The following is a 24271-nucleotide window of genomic DNA, read 5'->3' on the forward strand; positions in this document are numbered from 1 at the left end:
AATAAACTAAGCTTAAGAGGATTCCCTTTGATAGAATATGTCAAACTTTAACCTTAAAGCGTGAGGCAGCGAACAAATACCATGGCACTCATCAGTGGTGGTGGTGATACTGCATGATAAATGGAGGCACTGCGATGCTCAATTCTAATCACGAATTCACAAAAAATCTCACACAGGTCTCCATACTAGGGACACAATTGACCCGATTTTTTCCCATAAAGATTTCCGAAAATATGTATATACAAATTATTTGAACCCATTCAGATCTGAGGCCGATTCTAAAAACACCTTCTAAAACCTATAGTTTTCTGATTGTTTTCCAGATTCTGTGTCAAAAAAGGTTTGAATATTTAATTATATTATAAATAGCCTTTTGTTTTTGCAGTTTTCAAATATTGTTTTGACACAAAATCAAAATGTTTTATGGTCATGCCTCACCAGGAGCCTGAATGTTTTTTCTATCTGTGACAACACAAAATGGCCGCCACTGCCATGCCCTATACTATAGTGACCACTAAGCAGTTCCACTGAAGCACTTGGTATTGCTCATTAAGTGTATTCTAGCAGTGAACAGATTATGTCTGCATTTGTGGCATGTTGTTCACACAACAGCAATGTTGGCAGCAGAGAGCACAAAACGTGATTATTTGTTACAAACCAATTCTCAAACATCACGAAAGGAGTTGGGGAAGGAATAGGAAAGGTCTGCAAAGCAAAAAGAGCCAAGACTATTATTAACAAATACATGACCTGAAAGACAAATTTAAGAAGGCATTAAAGATGGAGCCTAACAGCATGAGAACAGAAATTTATCAAAAGCTACAAGATCCCATGTTGATATACTGGCCCAAGACACCTGGATAAACGAGGTCTCGCAATGCATCGACGAGTTGGAAGTCTACTGAATACTGATATGAGGCAAGAAGCACTACTCCGTCCCCTGAAACAGCAGACAATATTATGCAAACTAAATTCACAGGCTTAGAGGGAAGGTCACGCAGAGACAATATCTGAATTTATAGCATTAATGAGGACTGAGACAGACGCTCCATACCAATATTCATAAATACCTTTTTGAAGACATAGACATTACAGAGAGCACACAGAGCTATGGTCCCAAAACCCAAAGACAACGAGACAACTTTCAACAGAAAATGAAAGACCTTATCCCGAAGGCCTCCTAGTTGAAGTAAATCATATCAGACAGATTTAGTAACTTGTACACATGTTAACGCAAACTGAAGTGAACATGAAACTGAAGGAATACAAAGACATTTTTATTAAATATCCTCAAAGAAAAGAAGATCTGCTTTCAAACGCATTACCCAGCCAAGATGAGGATCCGCTAGTATTCCAGAGGTTGCCTAGCCATACAACAGCACATCCAAAACAACAGAGGATATGAAGAAGGGGCTATGATGTGGAGATCCCAGAGGAATAGATAGATACTTCATAGGAATGCACTCAATGCAGGCTCAATCAAATCCCACGTTGGAAAAGGTCTGGCAGCAACAGAGTTGCACATGCTTGGGAGAGGCAGCACGTATAATCAAAACTAACTAGCAACATGGGCGTACAATTAACTATAGAATGATAATTAGTTGTTTGATTATATAGTTCAACCTTAAAGGATCATTCAGCCAGCTAAAACAGCAGCCTGAGGCCTAGTTCACACCTACACAACAAATGTTCGGTCCGTGTGTGATGCCTGATTGCTTTTTGATTGCTGCTCCAATTCATTTTCAATGGGAGTCACATGGTTTGACCAAACATTTTTGTTTGATGAGGGGGGAGGAATCAGCAATCAGCGATCAAACACAAATGTTTGATCAAACCATGTGACTCCCATTGGAAAAGCATTGTGGTGGCCCAAAAAAACAAAAAAACGACCAAACATTGCTTGATTGGTGTTTGGTACGTGTGAATGAGGCCTGAGGATAACAGAACAGCTGCAGTTACATGATGATAATTAATTAGTTGTTTGATTAAAGCATCGTTGATGAAGACCTTATGTGCTACCTATCACGAAGAGGATTAAGTAAGTAAGTTGATTAAAGCATAAATTAGTCAGATAAAGATGCTGTACGGAGTTGGTAATACAAAAATCACACCCCTGTGAAGTGAGGGGCGCTAATATATTAAAGTCTAACTCATGTTGATTAGGTGATAATGGTTAATGGTTATGTGAAACAAACATTACATTCTCTTTATTGTTAATGGCATTTAATGTTTGGTGTTAGGGACAAGATGACGTACATTTTTTAAAACAAACATTGAACTAAAAACAAACATTAAACCTCCCTTTATTGTCAATGGCGTTTTTAAAATAAACATTGAACTAAAAACAAACATAAAACCTCCCTTTATTGTCAATGGCGTTTTTAAAACAAACATTGAACTAAAAACAAACATTAAAATCTAAATGTGACGTTTATATACGAAGATTTGCCAGATTATTTATAATCGTATTATAATATTGTTGCAAGGTGATTATAGGGAGTGTGAATACTATACTTATATTTTCCAGTGGAGTTATAATTTGAGATGATTATTATTACACTACAATTCACTTGTAGTGTGAATTGTATTCATTGGGTTTTCAAGTCCAAGTTCTGGAGGTTTTGAATCCACTCACAAAATAAGTTTAATTTGTATGTATTGTACACTTAAAAATGAGTGGGATTCCCCCTCTCACCATGCTAGCAATGTGCCCCATCTAAAGATGGGGGGCTCCATCTCACACCAGGAGCCCAATCTCCTTCATTTTGGGATTTAGTATTGTGTAAGAGGCGTTCCCCCGTAAAAAACGCTATCTTGTGCCACCACCTAAATCCTTAAAACACCTCCGCTACCCTTTACATTATGCATAGGTGTGGTTTGGGCGTTACGCAACTTGAACCAATCAGTGTGCCAGGTACCATTCCCTTTAAGAGATCTATTATCCATAATCCATTATGCCCTGGATCTTGCCTTTTGTCTCCACCAGGCCGAAGGCATGGGGAGAGAGTATGTTTTGCACTCCGTCCGTCCGTGTGTGTGTCCGTCCTTCCGTCCGTCCGTTACCAGCTAATCTCCGGCACCGTTAACCCGGTCGATGCCAAACTTTGTACACACACTCCCTGGATGCCAACGATGAACCTCTGCCCCACATTTTCCAGAACGGCCTGTTATAGCGCCACTATGAGGCAGCTTTTCAATTTTTTTACCTAAAACTGAACCGATCTGCGTGAAACGTTGCATGCACACACCCTAGAGGCCAAGGACAAACCTTTGACCTGCATTTTCCGCATCTGCCTTTTATAGCGCCACCAGGAGGCCGACTTTTGTAAAACACATTTTTGGATATTACTCCTCCAGATTCTGTCCAAAAATCTCACAAATCGTTACACAGTATCTCTATGGTCATGTGCTCAAGTCGGATCTGTCCGATATTCCATATTCCATCCTAATTGGCTATAATTGGCTTTCACACTTTGCAAGATTGCCCCGTTTTGAACAAAAGCCTCAAATCATGAACGCAGCATGCAATTTACGTGAAATCTTTCACACATTTTCTTACTAGGCTGAGGAATATATCCCACCCTTTTCACATTGGCCTATTATAGCGCCACCAGGAGGCCACAACCTGACCTGCCCTGGTGGAGACCTGTGCCCCGAGGGGCACTTTTTCTAGTTACCCATGTTTTAAATGGCGAGTTTGTACTTCTGCCCTCTGGGAGAAGATACAAAGAATTAACCAAAGTGGAAGTACATCAGATTTAAGAAATCGTTTGTACCAGCATCAACTAAGATGTTGAACGAGGCTCTGAAACAGCAGTAACTGTGTGAGGCTAGATTATCCACATCATGTGTGCAATTGTGTAATGTTGTGTCTTCCTCTGTAATGTATTTTGTTTGTCATTGATGTTTTATGTGTGGCTGTAGCTGGGGTGAAAGCCCAAGACAAATTTCCCTTGTGGACAATAAAGTTTACCTTGACCTTATTAAGAGCAACTCGTGCTGCCTTGGAATACATTTATTTTAGATACAGAGCGTTGTTTTGTGTCCAGTATCTGACTATTCTGCCATCCACGACCAACACAACAAGTTGTGCTGCTACTAGACTTGCACTGAACTATGGCGAAATCACATTGGAAATGACACCCATCTAGCATTTAATTGCCTTTCATTTGGTTGACACAAATATCAGCTACGTGTTACTGATTATGGGGAATTTTACATTATTTAAAATCCATTACATATTTGCTGCGTAATGGGGTGATGAGGTGATCAAACTGAATGAGGGCACAGTGTGCCTTGGTACAAATCTAATAACTTATTTGACTAGACAATAAAACACAATGGAATTGACACTGCTGATTAGAGGGAAATTACAATCACAGATTTGTGGAGAATTAAGACAGAACGAGACCTCTGAGCTGTGAATATTTTGCAACATGCATACGTCAAGCCGAGGCAGCTCCAACTCAGCATTCTTTTATCAAACGGATTCGCACTACGGGTGGTTTGAAAAGGCACTTTCCGTTGTCCTAGAGTAGACCTGTGTGCATAAGATAGCAAATATAGGGAAAGCGCATCGACACGCCTGCAGACACACCTCCAGTCCTCAACCCGCAAATATAGATGTCGGCAAAATTAATAGTGGGTTGTGTGGCCGTAAGATAACGTTTACGCACAGTGGAAGCTCCTGTAATTCACGGAAAATGTTTATTACTTGCGGATAAAGAATGGCCCGGGGTTCTCTCCACTGTTCTCTCCAAACTGTGGTGCGTGCACCCCCTGTGGTGCTAGGGGGGTGTGACATGAAAAGGCTGATGGTGGTGCTATGTTTTATTTTAGATATGTGAACATATGCCAATATATTGCAAGTATATGCAGTCATATTCAGGTTCATATATTATGTGGATATATGCACATATGTATGTGGATATAGGAAATATATGTCTCTATATAGGTTAAGCGACATATATGCATTATGCAGGTGGCCAATTTTGAATAATATGTCACATATGATAAACATATATGTTGCATATATAGTCATTGCTATAGAGTGTTTATTCAATTATTAAGGTACGTCAACCCTAACTGCTTTCCCCTGAGGGCTCATCATAACCATCTGAGCAGCCCTCAGCTGGGTGACCATTCTGTGTGAAGTCCCATGTGGGACTATCCCTATTCCATACAGCATTGCAATGTGAGAAGTTCAAATACAGTACCATTACAACCACTGAAATCGCTGCTCTACATACAGTAAGGCTCCCTAGTCCCTGCTGACGGATAATATGTTAATTCTAAACTAAAGGCTACATCTCCACTAGCAATGGAAAGACACAGTGGAACAAAGAGCATATTATCTGTAACAGGGACAACGAAATCACTTCATCGCGAAGTTAAGAGAGAAAGCAAAGTCAAGGAGGGTACGAAGCTCCACAAGTAGACCTGATTTCCCTTGGATGGATTTGCCAATCAGCGTCTGACCGGAAGAAGTGGCTCTTCACAGCCCTTGAGTGGAAAGTGATGTAAGTCACAGCAGTACAGCATGTCTTGTTTATTAAGTGCCCTCCTCAGCAAAGTTCCTCTGATCAAACTGCCACAGGCAAACATGCTCGCAAGTAACAGGAAAGTCACCATCAGTACAAAAGTGTTAAGGCTACCGAGAGCCCCAAAAGCACAAGATGTAACTGCGCACGCACGCACGCACGCACGCACGCACGCACACACCCTCTTTCATTCAGCTGCAGATTTCTTAGGGAAAGTATTAACTTTGTCGAATACTGTGCGGCATGTGTGCTACTTTTGTATGGTTGCAAACAGAGTGAATTACTTTAATGAGCAGCATACAGTACCTAACTGCTTTGATCTCATCAAGGGGTGCACAAAAGCTGGGAGAAGAAAAAATATTTTTTTTAATGAAATTTGAAAAGTTAGCCTAATAACTTCAGGAGAAGCCAATTAGTTTAGCCGGAAATGGTCCTCCCTGACACTTCAATGGTATGAAATGACATGGAATTTGAGAGCTGGATTAGGGAGTTCCTTTGTAGTATGTGGCACAATATGGATTTTGAAGCTTGACCAAAATTTGCAGAATAGATGATGCAGGCTTTATCTGGGAGAATGGAAGTAGGTCGGGGTGGCTTATTTCCGGCATCAGCCCAGAACGGGGTGCAGACGTAGCCCAGAACGGGGCGCAGACGTTTCTCCGACATACCAAGAGAACGAGGGTGTCTATACTCTTTAAAAACAAACAAAAAAAAACAATGGGAAAATGATGATGACAGGAACAATTCTAATTGGACAATTAGAGGCTGTTTTTTGTAGGTGGACATTCAGTATTCTGCAGATAGTCTTGTGCACTGGAGCAGAGTGAAAGCTGGTGTCTTAGATTTCATGAGGTACTTTTCAAAACATGTCCAGCAAGGAACAAGAGAATCAAAGGCATCGGTTGAAGCGGAAAGATCTTTGATCTTTGAATGGAGCATTAGAGAGAAGTCAAAGGGATTAAATTGCAAATTGTTCAGGCAGAACCTTAAAGGGCAGGGTTAAATGATTAGAGACAGAACCTTAAAGGCCAGGGTTAAATGATTAGAGACCTGGCTGATTCTAGATGAAGTCAGCATAAGACTCCATAAACATCGGCTGCAGGGTAGAAACTAAAATCAGACACAGAGACAGAGAATGGTTGTGAGGACTGTTGTTTTAGCAGATTCCTATCTTATAATCAGATTTCTTTAATCAATCTTGTACGGCATGTGATAGAGAGGTTTGTTTATTTGAAAGAAGTGCCCGCTGTAAAATACTTTTACATGAATATTTATCACTTTGAAAAGATACACTTAATTTATCATTGTAGACATACAACAACATTAGTTGTCCTATACAGTCTCTGTGGAACATGGCCCTCCAACATTTCATTGCTTGTAATGGTGTGAGTAAGTGAAAAATAAATCCCCCCTCGGCAGGGAGACAAGCCTCCCGCCCTGTGACCGATCACATGGGAGCCCCGGTCGGGGGGCAGCCTGCCTCAAACATCTCAAACTAGATGACACGAGCTGCATTATGGCGGCGCTGTGTTCTTCATGGCAGACATCGACACAGAGTATAAGCTTCCGCTAAAGAGGAGGAAAGGCTCCGTCGCCACCTCCCAGGTTTCACAGAAGCGGGCCACCGCCACCACTGTGGGCCAACAGCTCCATAGTGCATACTGCAAATAATCGACCGAAACTCCTTACAAAGAAAATCATTTGTTGAACAGGATAGGGCCAATGCCCCCTCAACCAAGCTACACATAATGGAGGGTCACGAGACCAGCATCCACAAGTCCGGCTATAGGTGACCTACGACCGTGCCATAATCCACCAAAGCCACGACCACACCTTCCTTTTATTTGTCTCACTGAGTGGTGGAATTCACACTATGGTCCAGGATGCGCACTCGGGATGCACTTGGCAAATGTTGTGGTAGTGTGAATGCTGCGTAACATTCCCGGGAGCGGATCACCCAACCGTTCCCGGAACCACATGGAGGTAGTCTCTGGACCGATTGAAGTGTACTCGGATACGGATCGCTGCAATGTGAAAGCATTGAATTCAGTTGAATGAAGTGTATTCGGGGCGGTAGAATCAAGGCCAATGTGAATCATGGCCAGCGGGGACCAGGCAATCATATTCATCAGGAACAGTTTGAATCAAACTGACTCTTTGCCAATTAAGACACTGAGTTCATGCATGCGCACACTAATTCCAAGACAACACTTACACTGTCACGCTGGATCAAATATAAAAGACTACATATTAAGTAGATTACATTTCTTTCTTTTACATAATATGCAGAGCATCCGTGTTCTGTGTTCTTATGTTCTGATATTGAAGACATATCACACTCACACAGTCTCTAGATGGGACCCATGGCCCACCCTCTTCCTCCTCAGACACAATCAACAGGGGTAGGAGTGACAGCAGTTACCCGCTCCACACCTCAGTCCTATTCCTTGGTCACAGCGAATGGTGTCTCCACCTCAATCTCCCCACTGTCATGGATGACAACATCTTTAAGAGGCTTGTCCCGCCTGTCTGTCTTGGTGCCCTCGATCTTCTTCACCACATCCATTCCATCCAGGATTTTCCCAAAGACGACGTGTTTTCTGTCAAGCCAGGGTGTCTGGGCGGTAGTAATGAAGAACTGAGCTCCGTTGGTGTCTTTGCCAGAGTTTGCCATGCTCAGCCAGCCAGGGCCGTAGTGCTTCAGTTTAAAGTTCTCATCTGGGAAACTGTCGCCGTAGATGCTCTTACCTCCAGTCCCATCTCCTCTGGTGAAGTCTCCTCCCTGAATCATGAAGTCTTTAATGACTCTGTGGAACTTGCTGCCTTTGTAGCCAAAACCATTCTCCCCTGTCGCCAACTGGATGAAGTTTTCAACTGTTTTTGGCACCGTTTTCCTAAAAAGGCCAATCACGATTCTGCCGACGTCTTCATCTCCGATCCTCATGTCAAAATAGACCTTGGCCGTGACTTTGGGTCCCCTTTTCTTCTCGTCGGCATTGGAACCATATGGGAATAGAAGAACTAGGCACACAACCACTGTAAACGCTAGCAGGAACTTCATCCTTCCTGCTAGCGTGGAGTCATCAGCGACGTGAACCATTAACAAGAGATAGGGAAAGTATTCTCAAGAATATAACTACAACAGGATAAAAGAGAAGATACTGTAAATACGATGAGGTAGTCTTTATATACAGTTCAAGTGGTGGTGTCAGTGGCGGGCACGTAGATACGGTATGTCCATATATGGACTAGACAATGCCCAAATCAGCACATATCAGTATAAATGTTTGACTGGACATTTTATGTTTTCGTCTGTCTGTGTGTGTGTCTGTGTGTGTGTCTCTCTCTCTGTGTGTGTGTGTCTCTCTCTCTGTGTGTGTCTCTCTCTGTGTGTGTCTCTCTCTGTGTGTGTGTGTGTGTGTGTGTGTGTGTGTGTGTGTGTGTGTGTGTGTGTGTGTGTGTGTGTGTGTGTGTGTGTGTGTGTGTGGTTGTCGGACTCAGTGCGGACTGAGAGACGGAGCCTGAGAGCGGCTGAGCGCAAATGGAGAAATGGCAACCTCCTGGAGGACCTTCTCACCTTCCAATCTCTCATTTCTACTTTTTCCTCCTCTCTATCAGCTGCTAAAGCTGCTTTTTTCTGCACTAAAATTCAGGCTTCTGCTTCCAACCCTAAAAAACTCTTTGAAACTTTCTCCTCTCTCCTACAACCACCACCCCCTCCTCCCTCCTCGTCCCTCCTCCCTGACGATTTCGCCAACTTCTTTGACAAGAAGGTGAACGATATCCGATCCTCCTTCCCTCCTCCCCCGGCTGGTGCCCTGCGCACTACCCACACCCGTCTGCCTGCCACCCCCCCCTCTCTACCTTCATCTACTCCTCTTCCCCCCCCATCCCCTCTCTATCCCACTTCTCTCCCCTCTCCCCTAACGAGGTCCTTCTCCTTGTTACCTCTAGTCGCCCCACCTCATGCTCTCTGGACCCGGTCCCATCCACTCTGTTGCAGTCTATTGCACCTGAACTTCTTCCCTTCTTAACCCACCTTATTAACACCTCTCTGACATCTGGCTACTTTCCCTCTACTTTCAAGACTGCCAGAGTCACCCCCCTCCTGAAGAAACCGACACTTGACCCCTCTGAGATCAAGAACTACAGACCGGTTTCCCTTCTATCCTTCCTATCTAAAACTCTCGAACGTGCTGTCTTTAAACAACTGTCCTCCTATCTCCACCAGAACAACCTCCTGGACTCCAACCAGTCTGGGTTCAAATTGGGTCACTCGACAGAGACTGCCCTGCTGGCAGTGACGGAGTCGCTCCATGCCGCTAGAGCGAACTCTCTCTCCTCCGTCCTGATACTCCTGGACCTGTCTGCAGCGTTCGACACGGTGAACCATCTGATCCTCCTCTCCACCCTCGAGGGGATGGGTGTCTCAGGCTCTGCACTCTCCCTGTTTGCATCCTACCTGACGGGTCGCTCCTACCAGGTGATGCTGAGAGGGTCTGTGTCAGAACCACACAGGCTCACAACTGGGGTTCCCCAAGGCTCGGTTCTGGGTCCTCTTCTTTTCTCTCTCTACACTACATCTCTGGGTGCTGTCATCCACTCCCATGGCTTTTCCTACCACTGCTATGCCGATGACACCCAGCTGATCCTCTCATTCCCCCCCTCTGATACCCAAGTGGAGGCACGCATTGCTGCTTGTCTGGCTGACATCTCGGCGTGGATGTCGACAAACCACCTGAAGCTCAACCTGGACAAGACCGAGCTGATGTTCCTCCCGGGGAAGGGCTGTCCGCACCGAGACATGGCCATCACCATTGATAATGCTGTGGTGACCTCAACTCGGACTGCGAAGAATCTGGGTGTGACCCTGGACGATCAACTGACGTTCTCGGCAAACATCGCATCAGTGACAAGGTCCTGCAGATTCCTCCTCTACAACATCAGGAGGATTCGCCCCTTCCTCACGGAGAAGGCAGCCCAGGTGCTCATCCAGGCTCTCGTCATCTCCCGCCTGGACTACTGCAACTCCCTCCTTGCTGGTGCTCCGGCATCTGCCATCAGACCTCTGGAGCTTGTTCAGAAAGCTGCGGCTCGTCTGGTGTTCAACCGCCCCAAGTTCTCCCACACAACCATCCTTCTCCGTTCTCTACACTGGCTCCCCGTAGCGGCTCGCATCCAGTTCAAAACCCTGGTGTTAGCCTATAGGGCAGTGAAAGGAACAGCTCCTTCCTACCTCCGGGCTATGGTCGATGCCTACACCCCTGCCCGACCACTTCGGTCTGCCACCTCGGGGCGACTGATTGCCTCGTCACTCAAGGGTCCTTCTGGCCGATCCACACGGTCACGACTCTTTTCTGTTCTGGCCCCACAGTGGTGGAATGAACTTCCCACTGATGTTAGGACAGCAGAGTCACTGCCCATATTTCGCCGCAGGTTGAAAACCCACCTCTTCAGGAAACACTACCCTTCCTCTCTGCCTGACCTACTTGTTGTTAACTAGTTGTACGAACGCTTGTTTTCTATTGTTGTATTGTTTATTGGATCTTGTTTAGTCGATACACTTAATTGTTTTAGCTCATGCTCATTTGATTTAGCTATTTTGTCTCATCTGTTTAAGGAAATAGGTAGCTGATATATTGCACTTTTACCTTAGCGCTAGCGCTAGGTATACTCTTGGTTGCTTGTTTTTGCAGAAAATGCACTAAAGACTTCTGGTGATTAGTAGTTTTTGTTCCCTACCTATGTTGAATACACTTATTGTAAGTCGCTTTGGATAAAAGCGTCTGCTAAATGACTGTAATGTAATGTGTGTGTGTGTGTGTGTGTGTGTGTGTGTGTGTGTGTGTGTGTGTGTGTGTGTGTGTGTGTCCGGAGCTAATCTCACAAACTGCTGAACGGATCAGTGACAAACCTGTCATGCACACTGCCAGCAAGCCGAGGAAGACACAGAGTGGCCAAAGTTTGCAAATCCGCCTCATGGTGGCGCTATACGAGGCCCATAACTCAAAATAATACCGGTAATAACAATGTTTCTCCTGAATTCCTTCAGCTATGAAGCTCATTTCTGATTAACTAGATTTTTTGCTACTACTCCTTTTCGTCCAAAACAAATTGCTATACATGATCTCTGGACGTGATGTATCACAGATATTTGTAGCCCATTGGCTACAATCAGCTTCCAAAGTTTATGGGAGGAGCTTATTTAAAAGCACATCATGATTCATGAACGCATCGTCTAATGATTAGACTCTAATCGACTGCAAATGATCACTCACTCTAAAGAGCAGACCTCCAAAAGCGCACAAATGCTAAACGGTGCACCATACTGTACAGTATGTCATATAAATGCCATTTCTCCCCACATCATCCATGGGTCTTGATGGCTGCAACCAACAACTGACACAGTTCTTTATAGGCAATCCATGGAGTGCACCTAGTTTACAATGATGTTGAGTGAAAATTAAAGTATCTAAAATAAGAGTGCTTTAAGTATATACTATGCCTCAAGGTGTGTAGGCAGAAACTGTTATTCTTGCATAAATTGAATGCTATTTATTTTACTTTAAATAAAGCACCACTTGTAATCGTACTAGATTGCATTATAACTGTGATTATAATGCATTATAAAATCATTATTATAATATTACAAGTATGAGAATTATAATACACTATGATCCTTCAGGCCAGTGAGTGACCTGTATTATATACTTGACCTCGAGTCATCATAAAGGCTTTATTATGTTATGATTGCATTATGAGCACTTATGATTGCTTATATTAAGCATATTAGATTGTATTTGTACTTTACCTCAATATAGAATTATAGAATGCTTTGTAATGTGTCATGATTATTGTTATAAATAATTATTTGGATGTAACATTTCTTATAACTATAATTATGGTATGAGCAGATTGTAATGAGATTATGCATTATCTAGACATGTGATCTAGCCCAAGATGAGTGCAATCACAGGTTAAGTGGTTAGTCATAAAATGTGTTAATTGTCCAAGAGTTACTGAAGTGTAAATTTCTACATGCTCTCTGCAAAGTGTTCCAGGTGGTCAGAGCATGAATCACAAAAAGCAGATCTTCCAAAGTTCCAAGTACAAATTCTAAGAACTTGTGAACGTCAGATTGAGCATGTGGTCCAGAGGATTTAGGCTATCTAGCATAGATGTGAGATAAGATGGAAGATGAGTGCTATAATAAACACTGTCATTGTCTCGTTGTTTTATTTCTTGACCTGTGCAGCACTTCGGTTGATGACAGTCATTTTAAGATGTGCTATATAAATAATGTTTGAATTGATTTGAAACACTGTGGTGGCAAACGGCATCCAAATCCAAGGCCTCATGAGGCATTCATATACTGTACTGTATGTTACCTTACCTCACCATAATCTATGACAGTTTCATAAAAACAGCACAAACTATTCTGTAAAACACTTAGTCATGGATCCTTCTACGGTGGAATACCCCTTCCCCCCCAATATCATTATGTCTAGCTTTAGGCGAATAACATAAAGTTAGTTATGTGCATTCACTACAAGTTTAAGGTCATTAAGTGTATCTTGGTGAAGGTCCAACAAGGGATTTTGCAGATTCTCCACAGCCAGCTGAGTAGAGTCTGACTACAGCATAGAAATCCCAATATGGGATTGTAGTGGAGTCATCAGCAAACACCATATTGTTAGATGAGGCGGTGGGGGTGCAGTCATGGGTGAAGACATTGAAGAGGACAAGACTATAAGCATGCAGCCCTGAGGATGTACGAATGCGTGCTTGCCCATTCTGACAGTCCATAAACTACACGCAGAGTGAAGAGGCAAAAACAAATCCAAGGGTGTTAAAATGTTCTACTAATTTATGGGGCATTGTAGTGTTTAAAGTGGAGCTAAAGTCAGCAAATAGAATCCTGACATAAGTGCTGGATACTTTAAGTGGGACAGCCAGGGCGGTATGAAGTGCGATTGAGACTGCATCCTCCACAGATCCATTTCCTCGATAAGAAGATCAGTAGGGGTAATTGCCTTGATGTGAGATAGTACAAGTACTCTCAAAGCACTTCAGAACAAACGTTATGGCAACTGGGCCATGATCATTAAGGCTTTTAAAACCATTCAAACCGGGAAAGCATATGTGGCATTTTAGATTTGAGCTAAAAAGCATTTTATACTTTGGCTATTAAAAAATAGCAGATATACAAGCTCATAGTATGTCACATCACGGGCTTGTAAAGTAGATCTGTTATTTTTGAAAAATCATGGGCGCCTGCTGGCCAAGTGGTCCAGGCGCATGTCACATATAGGCTTTGGCCTGACAGCGTGTCGCGTGTTCGAGTCCCGTTCATGACGACCTTTGCTGCATGTCTCTCCCCTTCTCTCTCCCTCTTTCCTGTCCATCTTCACTTGATACTATCAATAAAGGCAGAAAAGCCAAAAAACCTTTATTATACATACTGTATATATTATTTTAAAGCGAACATTTTTTAACTCAAATCTTTGCTTCTGGGGGTCCCTGGAACCAAATATTTTGAGATGGGGGTTGAACACTCCTGCTAGTTGGTGAGCAGACTCAGCACTTTAGTTGGCACCTGACTTCAGGGTGCAGTCTAACACCATGCCTGGTCCTGCTGCTTTGGTTTCATCAGAGTGGATGTCAATCAAACACCAGATTACTTCCTCAAACAGTTATTAAAACCAAGTGACAGACAGACAGACACCAGAATTGCCAGCCTCGTCATTACACTCCAAAAACAAAACTCCTTAAACAGTTATGTATCGGTCAATATCATTTAGGAACCACCCCTCATTAATATAATACAAAGTAAATTATCTTTCAAATATGCTTTAAAGGAACACTTGTTACAGCTGACCACATGACCGGAATGTTATTCTTATTATGTTGTATTTAATTTTATAGAATAAATTGTAAGTATGTATTTTCATGCATTTAATTTTGTATTGTAATTATGTATTTATGTGCTTTTTGTATGTATTTTATATGGACCCCAGGAAGATTAGCTGTCGCCCCGGCGTCAGCTAATGGGGATCCATTCAATAAACATTAATAAACTTGGTGGCGCTGTAGGATGAGTACATGCTCCTCCATGGTTGGTGTCTTTTTAGCTGTGACTCTCCTACATGGGCTGTCGAAACCTTCAAAGAACTTGTCCAGGGTTTCAGGTAGTGTAATGCCATGTCTGCTCTTGTAATATGTTGTGGTTTTAATGCCTCTCCACATGCTGCAGGGGTTGTTGTTTTCAAGGTGCCCCTCAATGCACTAGTACGTACACACCAATGCTGTGCTTAGCTTCTCTTAGGACTGGGCAATATATTGATATTATATCTTGATTCTATCTTGATATGAGACTAGATATTTTAACCTATACTGTAGTATGGCATAGGTGTTGTCTTTTCCAGGTTTTAATAGGCCCTGTTTTATACTAGAGAGTACATGATTTATGAGCTTATAGGTGGGCTATTTGTTTTTACCATTTTTCTAAATAAGGGAAGCCAATGCCAAGGAAAATAAATATAGTGTTAGTGTTGTTCAGTTGACAGCTTTTCATAACAGTATTTTTCTCTAGAGGAATGAAATGGCTCTGTGTCACTCCCTCCGTACTGACTGACTGGGCAGGGGTTGAAAGAAGATTTGCCACAGCTTCCAAAATACAGAATCAAATGCAAATGTCTTTTTCAGTCTACGAGACATGTATGCAAAGTTGCAAAATTACATGCATATCTGACCACTGCAGTGCTCAATCAAATCACGCCAATATAACACAGCTGGTTCAGAGAGTTATACAGTGAAGCATACAAGTGCATAAAATGGTAAGAATTTTGCTATGCAAATGTGTCACGTCTCAGGATCATCATGAGCTGGTTTTCTTACAGTTAGTTTAGTTTAGTTTAGTTTAGTTTATTTCGAACCTTTCACATGTATAACAATACATAATACATTATACACTTAAGTGGCCCGAAAAGGTGTAGGCTGAAGCTAAAAGCTTATAATTATGTAAGTATGTTAGGCTTTGCAATATTGAACTAGCCAAATGAAAATGATAAGTGCACATATGGATGAGCAGAACGTAGCAACGGAAATACGTGAACCCATCACACCCATCCTCTTTGGGATGCGGAGGATGGCTGTGACGTTCTGGGAGAAGAAGATGAAGGGATCTGTCATCTACAGTATGGTCACCTGCATGCATGTGGTGGGAGGGACAGCATCTCAACAGATGGCAGGGTCACTGCAGATGGAGATGGCTCCGTTAATAATAATCATTACCGATGCAATGTCCCTCTGTCTGCCCAGGCGGCTAAACTTATTCTCTACAGAATGCTAAATGGGGACAATTGACAAACTATTTTCATCCTCCTCTCTACCAAGATAAATGACTAGCTAATGACAGAGGGGGAAACTCCCTTTAGGCTAACTTCACAGACTTACAGAATATAAGAAGTGGTGCAAACTCTGTGCTAAAATATATATTAAAAGAATCACACCGTGTGAAGTGAGGGGTGCTCTTATCATCGTACATCATCATGACGTAACATGTCGATTTGCTCAGACACATACAGTATGACGTACATTCTCCATCCATTGTCAATGGGAATTTAATGTGTAAGACGAAAATCTACACTAATAGCTGAATATAGGAGGGGCTAGCGCCCCTCAAAAGGGGGGGGGGGTGATTCCACCTGTGTGACTCTCTCTAGAAGGTACGTGCGCACGTTGTGCTAAGAGTGTTTTACTTTTGTACCACTGTTAACCCACTACACCCTCAGTCACACATGCTTTTCCGGGTGAAATTGTAAAAGTAAATCGATCATCTTTGATGGATAATTTTGAATGATTGTAGATCTGTTATTTTGTGGGATTTGGTTACATGTTCCCAATAACTTTGTATCTTCATGCCCTGTGTGCCACTGAGTTTACATCTCATTCTTCCCCAGCTGGCGGGTAGATGAAGAATTGTTTTGTTTCCCGATTGTCTGCCTCTCTGGTGAACAACATGTTATTCGGCCTTGGTACAGTCCCGTAGCAGACAAATTGTCTCCTACTAACGTTTACTAGTTGTCAGTAACTTGGGCTGTGAACTACATTTACTTAAAGAACTACGATTCCCTTCGGTCACACTTCCGGGATTTTACCGGAAGTATAATTTGCCACGTATCCCAAGTGAACCTCCAATAGGTGTCGCCATTATTCACTTTTGGTTACCCTCTGAACTCCAAATGCATTACTTCCCCATGTCAAAAGGATGTTATGACTTGTAATGTAGTATAAAATATGGTCACTGATGATGTGTCAGAGAGAGATCTTTTTAAAGCTGTACGGACCTGCCATTTCTCTCCCGAAATGGCAGGTAATATTGGTAATATATATCAAATGGAAAATCCTTATAGCTCTGGCGTGGACTGGTTCTTCTGTGTCTGTGTCAAAATCCTTCTAAGGTATTCTGGTATACTCTGATACTTTTACTCTGCCTAATTCTCTCATTTTAGTATTGTAGTTTTCCTCTAAAGTATTTATCCTTAAAAGGTATTAATATAGAATTACAGTATAACATTTTAACATTATAGATAAAGTTAATATTCACTTGGTTTAAAAAGGTTTTACAGTCCTTCTGACTTGAGTACTTGTACTCTATTACATTCTTCCAATTCTCCTCAGTCTCCACACGGAGTCAAGACGATTTATTAGTTTATAATTCAAAGGTTATCTTAATAGTTTATGGCTCTTCATGCCGAAAGGGTCTCAGTATGTCCACTTTAACCACTTAGTTCTTAAAGCAGCAATGTTGCTGCGTCATAATTCGGACACTATGGTATTGGCTATTAATTGTCATAATTAGTAAATAGGTAATTATGTAATCCCTTAAAAATACATAACAATCTTTCTCTCACAATGCAATAATTGTATAGTGCTATGAAGTCATTGTAAGAAATATCCATGGAAACAAACCAACGTAACATGAACAGATGGCACTGTATACTTGGACATGAACGTTTATGTATAGAATTCAGACACATACTGTATATCTCCTAGGTATATTTAGTGTTTCATGTTTTTTGCATTTCCAGGCCATCTCCTTCCATTAAGTTGTTCTTGCATGTATGTACTCATGACGCACAAACAAGCACCAATAATACACTCTGCCTGCCTGCCTCCCTGCCCACCCGCCCGGTGACAGCCGGCCATCCTGCCTGCCTGCACGCCCGCCTGATTACAGACAGACAGCCTGCCTCTCTTTTATTTTCCCCTTGAAGGGGAACATTGGTGTGCTTTCTTTTGTTAAATTGTAACTGTAGGTGTTCTGCAATGCATTTCTTATAACAAAGCCATGCTGAGCCTTTATTCTATTACTGTATATCTGAAAACAAAAAGACAATTTCACTTTCACCAGCCATGGTCTTTACCTGGGACTGGGAGACTTGTTTGGAACAAACCCTGGAGGGTTAAACAGGCCCTCAGGGGATGATTCCAGGGAATCAATTATAAGGTTTCAAAGTGAAAGGGTACATTGCCATGTGGTGGAAACAAGCAAAAGAGCTCATTACTGGAAGCATTGTTGTTGTAGACATACACACAGGACCCAGTACACATCTAATTAGCTTAAATGATTTGTTCCCCCTGTCTGAAGAAAAGAGAGGTAGAATAGGTTTTATAGCAAGGTTTAGCAAGTATTAACCATCATATTACTCTCTATTCGTGGACTGCAGTAGCAGTGGACAAGGTCAGTAAACACTTTTGAATCTGAGAGCAGTCTTCTGCTGTATAGATATCATCACTATCTAAGCCTGCAGGGCATCATGGTGTAACACAAAAAAACATACATATTGGTTGACCTCGTCCACACATGCACACGCAAGGAGTAACTTTGATTCATAACTCGATGAGCAGCACTGCAAAAGCATTTTCCCGCTAATACAGTAGGTGAAGTAGTACCGAGCTGTGGGAGGTTTACACATGGGAACAAAGAGTCCTTCCTCGCTCCTCCACGGAACGAGGAAGGACTCTTTGAATCTAGACTGGAGCTCTCAGCTCCCACAGTGCAATGATATGGTGCTGTCTGAAGCTGATGGATGACTTCCTTTGTTCTCTTCATTAAACGCAGCAGTCCTCTCCTCCTCCTGTGGCCATAGTCAGAGTTTCCCTTCACTCATAGTGCCACATTTCTCCGCCGCGCTGCTGCTGCTAGCAGGCAAAGCTGCCATCTCTATTATTTTGATTCCTGCCAGGTACTGTCCACCCATGGTTGACTGTATTAATTAATACACCTTCAGGCTGAAATAGTTCAATGAAGTCAATGATTCCACAAATTTACATTACCGCATAATAGATTATGCAAGGGCAAGGTTTTGGATTAGGGGCATTGTAATGTGGAATATAAAACATGGATGTCAATGGCCGGGTTTCCCGTACAGATTTCTTAGAGCTTGTAGATACACGGATGACAATAAACATTTCACAGAATACCGTATAGGCCTATACCACTTTGAATTAAAACAATTGGTTGTGCATAGGCTGCATAGGCACTTGTGAAACTATAGCCTAGATTTCTTTTATGGATGTGGAGCCGGAGGACTGGTGTTGCGCTGTTGTTAGGTGAGTGGCGTGCGGAGATCTGCAAACTCAACACGGTGAACACGCATATAATAATATAAATGAGGGCTGAGGCTGATTAAGTTTGCAAATAACAGCCCATGGGCGGTTATATGGACGATATATATATACTCTTTTTTTTCTCTCTCTCGCCCTCTATAGCGCGCAGTCTCTCTCTGTCTGTCTGTGTCTCTCTCTCTGTCTCTCTCTCGCGCTTTAATCATAAAATGGTAATTGGTCAATAGTTATGGTCAATTATTTCTATATAGTCCACATTTATGTCTGCCTGGCTCAGCTGGTTCGGGTCTCTCGGAATGTCGGAAATAATCGGATTTCGGTCGTACTCGGCGCAGGAATTTGAAAGAAATCTCGGAACAGGTCGGAATCGGACAAAATTGTCACGGATCCATTCGGGTTCGGTTTAACTATTTGAAAATATTTTCGGAACGGGTCGGAATCGGTAACATGTCACAGATTAATTTAAAGAGTAAAGAGAGCCTACTGTCAGCTGTCCAGCAGTCCAAATATTATTAAATTAAATTTCAGAATGGTAGACCTGAGGCCTACCATATACCAGGCCTCAAGCCTGAGGCCTATACCAGGCCTGAGGCCTACCATTGTGTGGCACATCTATGCACGGAACGTCTATGTTCACAGGCGTCATGCTTCACTGCGCACGCGTAGAAAACTATTCTTAAGAAGATGCGTAAGAATAATTCTTTGAGAAACCCGGCCAATATCTGATGAAGTGGGTGCTGAACAAGGGACACAATGACACATATAAGGGCTTTCACTTCTAGTGATTTTTACTAGTCGACTAGTTGCCTGGTTTACTAGTCGACTAGTTGTTTAACTACCTAAGGAGAAAAAAAAGAAAACACTTTTTTTTTTAAATAATATTTGTACTTTTAAAAACTGTGTACATTGGTGACTATAATCTAGCATTCTAGTTGATCTTGGGGCCTTTTTTTAAATCAACTAGTCAACTAGCTAGTACCAGCAAGGTCAACTAGTGGATTTACTAGTTGACTAGTTGAATAGTCGACTAATTGCTTAAAGCCCTAATATACAGTATATGTATTGTAGTTTGCCGTTAGAACAGCTAAGGCCCAAACTTCCTTACAGATTTGAGTAATTTGACCTTATAAATGCAAAACATCAGGTTGACTTTTCTCTGTATGTACCGTTAGGCGTACCTTAGGAAAGCACTCCGCAGTGGGCCATTACATATTGGAACATCAGCCAGGACATTATTCCAGTCCCATTCAATCACTGGCAGTGAAAAACAAGATAAACTACCACTAGTCTGCATAATGGAAGACAAAATGAAATTCCACAGAAAGCTATCAGGCAATACGGGTGGTGACTGACGCATTAATGCAAAATGTAGTCCCTGACTGGAATCTCAAAGCAGATAGACATATTTTACTGTCAAGCATTACAGGTTCATTACATTACAGGTTCTCAAAGTGGGGTCCAGGGACCCAGAGGGGCCCTTGAGGGGGGCGTCCAGGGGGTCCCCAGCACAATGAGGAACATTTAAGCTCTATTTTATTCTTCGGATATTCAAAAATCAAAGATCTAAAGCACACAATATGTAGACTTTCTATTTTTGAAACATACATCTCAACAAGTCTTCCCATATATGAGGATCCCTGGGGGGTCCGTGGCCAATTAAAAATCCATTTGAGGGTCCTTGACATGAAAGCGTTTGAGAACAACTAAATACGCCCACCAGCCACAGCTAATTCATTAGCACAGCCCCCATACGATAACTCCACTGCTCTGCAGCTTTAATGTATTCCTCCCTTGTTGGAAAGTGTTCAATATTGACACATACTATATCGCCCTCAGGTTCACTCAGCCATTCCCACAGTTGAGGGAAGACATACTGTATACCTGTGGCTGTTTGGAAATACAACCATGCCAGTGGCACTCACATCGATGTGTTTACTCACAGGCCCTGGCTCACAGGACATGAATAGTAAGTCAGGAATATATCCCATAACTTTAATAATTCAGTTTAGCAAATTATTAATGCCATGTGAGAGTGTGAGGAAGCATCGATGCGCGCACACGCGCACGCACACACACACACACACACACACACACACACACACACACACACACACACACACACACACACACACACACACACACACACACACACACACACACACACACACACACACACACACACACACACACACACACACACACAGTGGTGTGCTATAAGGGACCAGTGGTGGAAAGTACAATGTGGAGGTACTTCTGATTATTTTAGTATTTTACGGTGCAAAACATACAGGAACCCCATATTTTATCCTTCAGCTATTCGAAAATAGACGATCCACATGCTCACAATGCGTCGCATCAAAATCAAACATTTTGATTTTTTTTTTAAAACAAATTGTGAAATGGGCATTCTGCATAATGAGTACTTTAAGTATGTTTTTATATCAATATTTACTTAAGTAAGAAATCTGAGTACTTCACAACCACTGTTGTTGATCTACAGTCACACTGTGGCAGCGCACAGGTCTTGTCCATGACCCACAGCACCCCCACGAGATAATCTCATACTGACCCCCACCACCCCCACCACCCCCATGAGATAATCTCATAGTGACCCACAGCACCCCCACCACCCCATGAGATAATCTCATACTGACCCACAGCACCCCCATGAGATAATCTCATACTGACCCCCACCACCCCCATGAGATAATCTCATAGTGACCCACAGCACCCCCACCACCCCATGAGATAATCTCATACTGACCCCCACCACCCCCATGAGATAATCTCATACCGACCCCCACCACCCCCATGAGATAATCTCATACCGACCCACAGCAGCCCCACCACCCCCATGAGATAATCTCATACCGACCCACAGCAGCCCCACCACCCCCATGAGATAATATCATACCGACCCACAGCAGCCCCACCACCCCCATGAGATAATATCATATTGACCCACAGCAGCCCCACCACCCCCATGAGATAATATCATACCGACCCACAGCAGCCCCACCACCCCCATGAGATAATCTCATATTGACCGGCTGATTGACTGTCAAGATGGCGACAGAACGGGGGCTGGCCACTCTGCCAGTGGCCAGTCGGTATAGCGCTGTCACCTCACAGCTAGAAGGTCCCAGGTTCGATTCCCGACGGGGACGCTGTGGGCATGTACTCTCCTCCCCGTCATCAGCACCCATAGCCTAGGTGGGTTTGGCGAAAGGGCCTTTCAGTGTGGAGTTTGCATGTTCTCCCCGTGTCCCCTATAGGGTATAGGTACTAGTAGGTACCCTCACAAATAACATGCAGTAATCTTGGTCTCTATACTGCATCCCTATACTGGTCAGCCAGGGGAGGGGAAAGGAACTGATGGAGCGGAAAGGAACTGGTTGGAATAACGTGTTCCTTCCATGCGCTGCGTCCGCTAACGGCTCCCCATGTTGGCAGAGAGAGAAAATCTAAATCGTGGGATAAAAAATGTAGGGGGAAAAAAAAGATGGCGACAGCACTCCCGCCACACGGGACTCGCGTGAAGCGAACATCATCCATGTCATTAAAGCGTTCAAAGCCCCCTGTGCCACTGTGCTCCTATTTCCAGCAGCATCCAGTTAACTTACGCCGACCCAGAGGGGGTAGAAATCGCACTGTGCGTTGTGTAGTTTGCTATCTGCAATATGCACAAAATTCTGCTCTGTGTGGGCGGAGAGGAAACCGCAAGCTGAGAAATTGGATTAGAGGTCTTTATTTATTTTTTGTAGCTAGAGATATTTTGGCCCAAGTGTGTTTAAGATTCATAAGGCTGGGGATGACATGAGGTTAAAACTTCTGCAAAATACAGTACAGTCCATTTTCTGTTTTGTTGAATGCAGGACCGTGGATAGTACAGTTGGAATATTGGAGCGCTGAAGTGCTCCCCTAACCTTCAGAATAACATTTGTTTAGACTCTATGTGCATTTTATAACGCACAACAATCCCCAGAGGCTCCTGTTGTGTCTAATAATCATTGTGTGGCTTTATATAATTTGTTCCTGCCTGGATTCACAATGAAGCTCTGAGTCTTTCCTCCTTCATGCAAAGGTTATTTAACTTTAACTTGTGATTCCGAGCATAGTTACTTTTTTGTGCCAGTATCCTCTACTTTCATTATCATCAATTTACAGCCCCAGAAAAGTGAGATTTGGATGCCATTTAATGTAGAGTCGTCCTCTCTCTCCCTCTCCTCTGTTAATATCTCAATATATCTAGCGCCCCTCCTATGCACAACTTAGTGTGTTTGCGTGTATGAGCCGTGTTTGTGGCACAGAATGTGATGATTTGATTGGTTGAGCATGGAATGTGATGTACAGTATGATGTATGATGGTAAGAGCACCCCTCACTTCACACGTGTGAGTTTTACTCACAGACTGACCTGAGTGGCCCAAAAACGGGTGAAGCAACGCTATGTGACATTTTGTGATAACATGAAGCATTCATCGTGCTGCAAACTGTCAGAGTAGTATTCCATTATTTTATGGAGTGTAATGCATACTTTTCACTCAATTTTGTGGCTGCAGGGAACAGGGTCAAGCAGACAGCAATGTTTAAAAAAATCTGGATTGAGGTCTCAATGTCAGGACAAAAAGTTGAAACAAAAAGAACAAATGGAAGAATCTGCTATACAAAAGAGATGATAAATCCATCACATCCACTACACTACAGTATGTGCTCTGATTCCTCCAACTATACTACTGTACCATAACTGGTACAGTACATGACAAGCCACTCTGACATGAATGGTCAATTAATCACTTGAAGAACCCTCTATAATTTAGGTAAACAAATACTTAGTTGACTCCCCATCACAAACCCTTTTGTGATGTGGAACATTAGCCGAACATAGCTGTTCTACGAGCTCACAACTCCTCACGCTGAGAGGCGTTGTGACTTGTGAGCTTGTAGATTAAGGTAGATATTAAGGTATCGAGCACAAACAATAGAGGCAGTTTGTAAATTGTAACTAAAATGAAAATATATCAAAAATACGCATGCTTTGTCACAGGAGTAAGAAAACAAAATGAAAAAGCACACAATACAAGTCATTTTCAACAATGT

At 42.7% G+C, this 24271-nt stretch overlaps 2 protein-coding genes across 5 annotated transcripts in view; both read right to left on the minus strand.

Annotated features, from left to right (window-relative positions):
- Window positions 1–24271, minus strand: part of asic2 (acid-sensing (proton-gated) ion channel 2) — a gene marked incomplete at its 5' end in the record, with an annotated part of 468688 nt that overhangs the window by 177837 nt on the left and 266580 nt on the right. The window lies entirely within an intron of this gene.
- Window positions 7981–8640, minus strand: LOC306936232 (peptidyl-prolyl cis-trans isomerase B-like; the record flags this gene model as incomplete). The annotated part of the gene is made up of 1 exon (XM_079519724.1): window positions 7981–8640. One exon carries the CDS (start codon window positions 8638–8640, stop codon window positions 7981–7983), a length of 660 nt encoding a protein of 219 aa, XP_079375850.1.

This window comes from Electrona antarctica (genome assembly GCF_951216825.1).
Source record: "Electrona antarctica genome assembly, chromosome: 14".
NCBI lineage: Eukaryota > Metazoa > Chordata > Actinopteri > Myctophiformes > Myctophidae > Electrona > Electrona antarctica.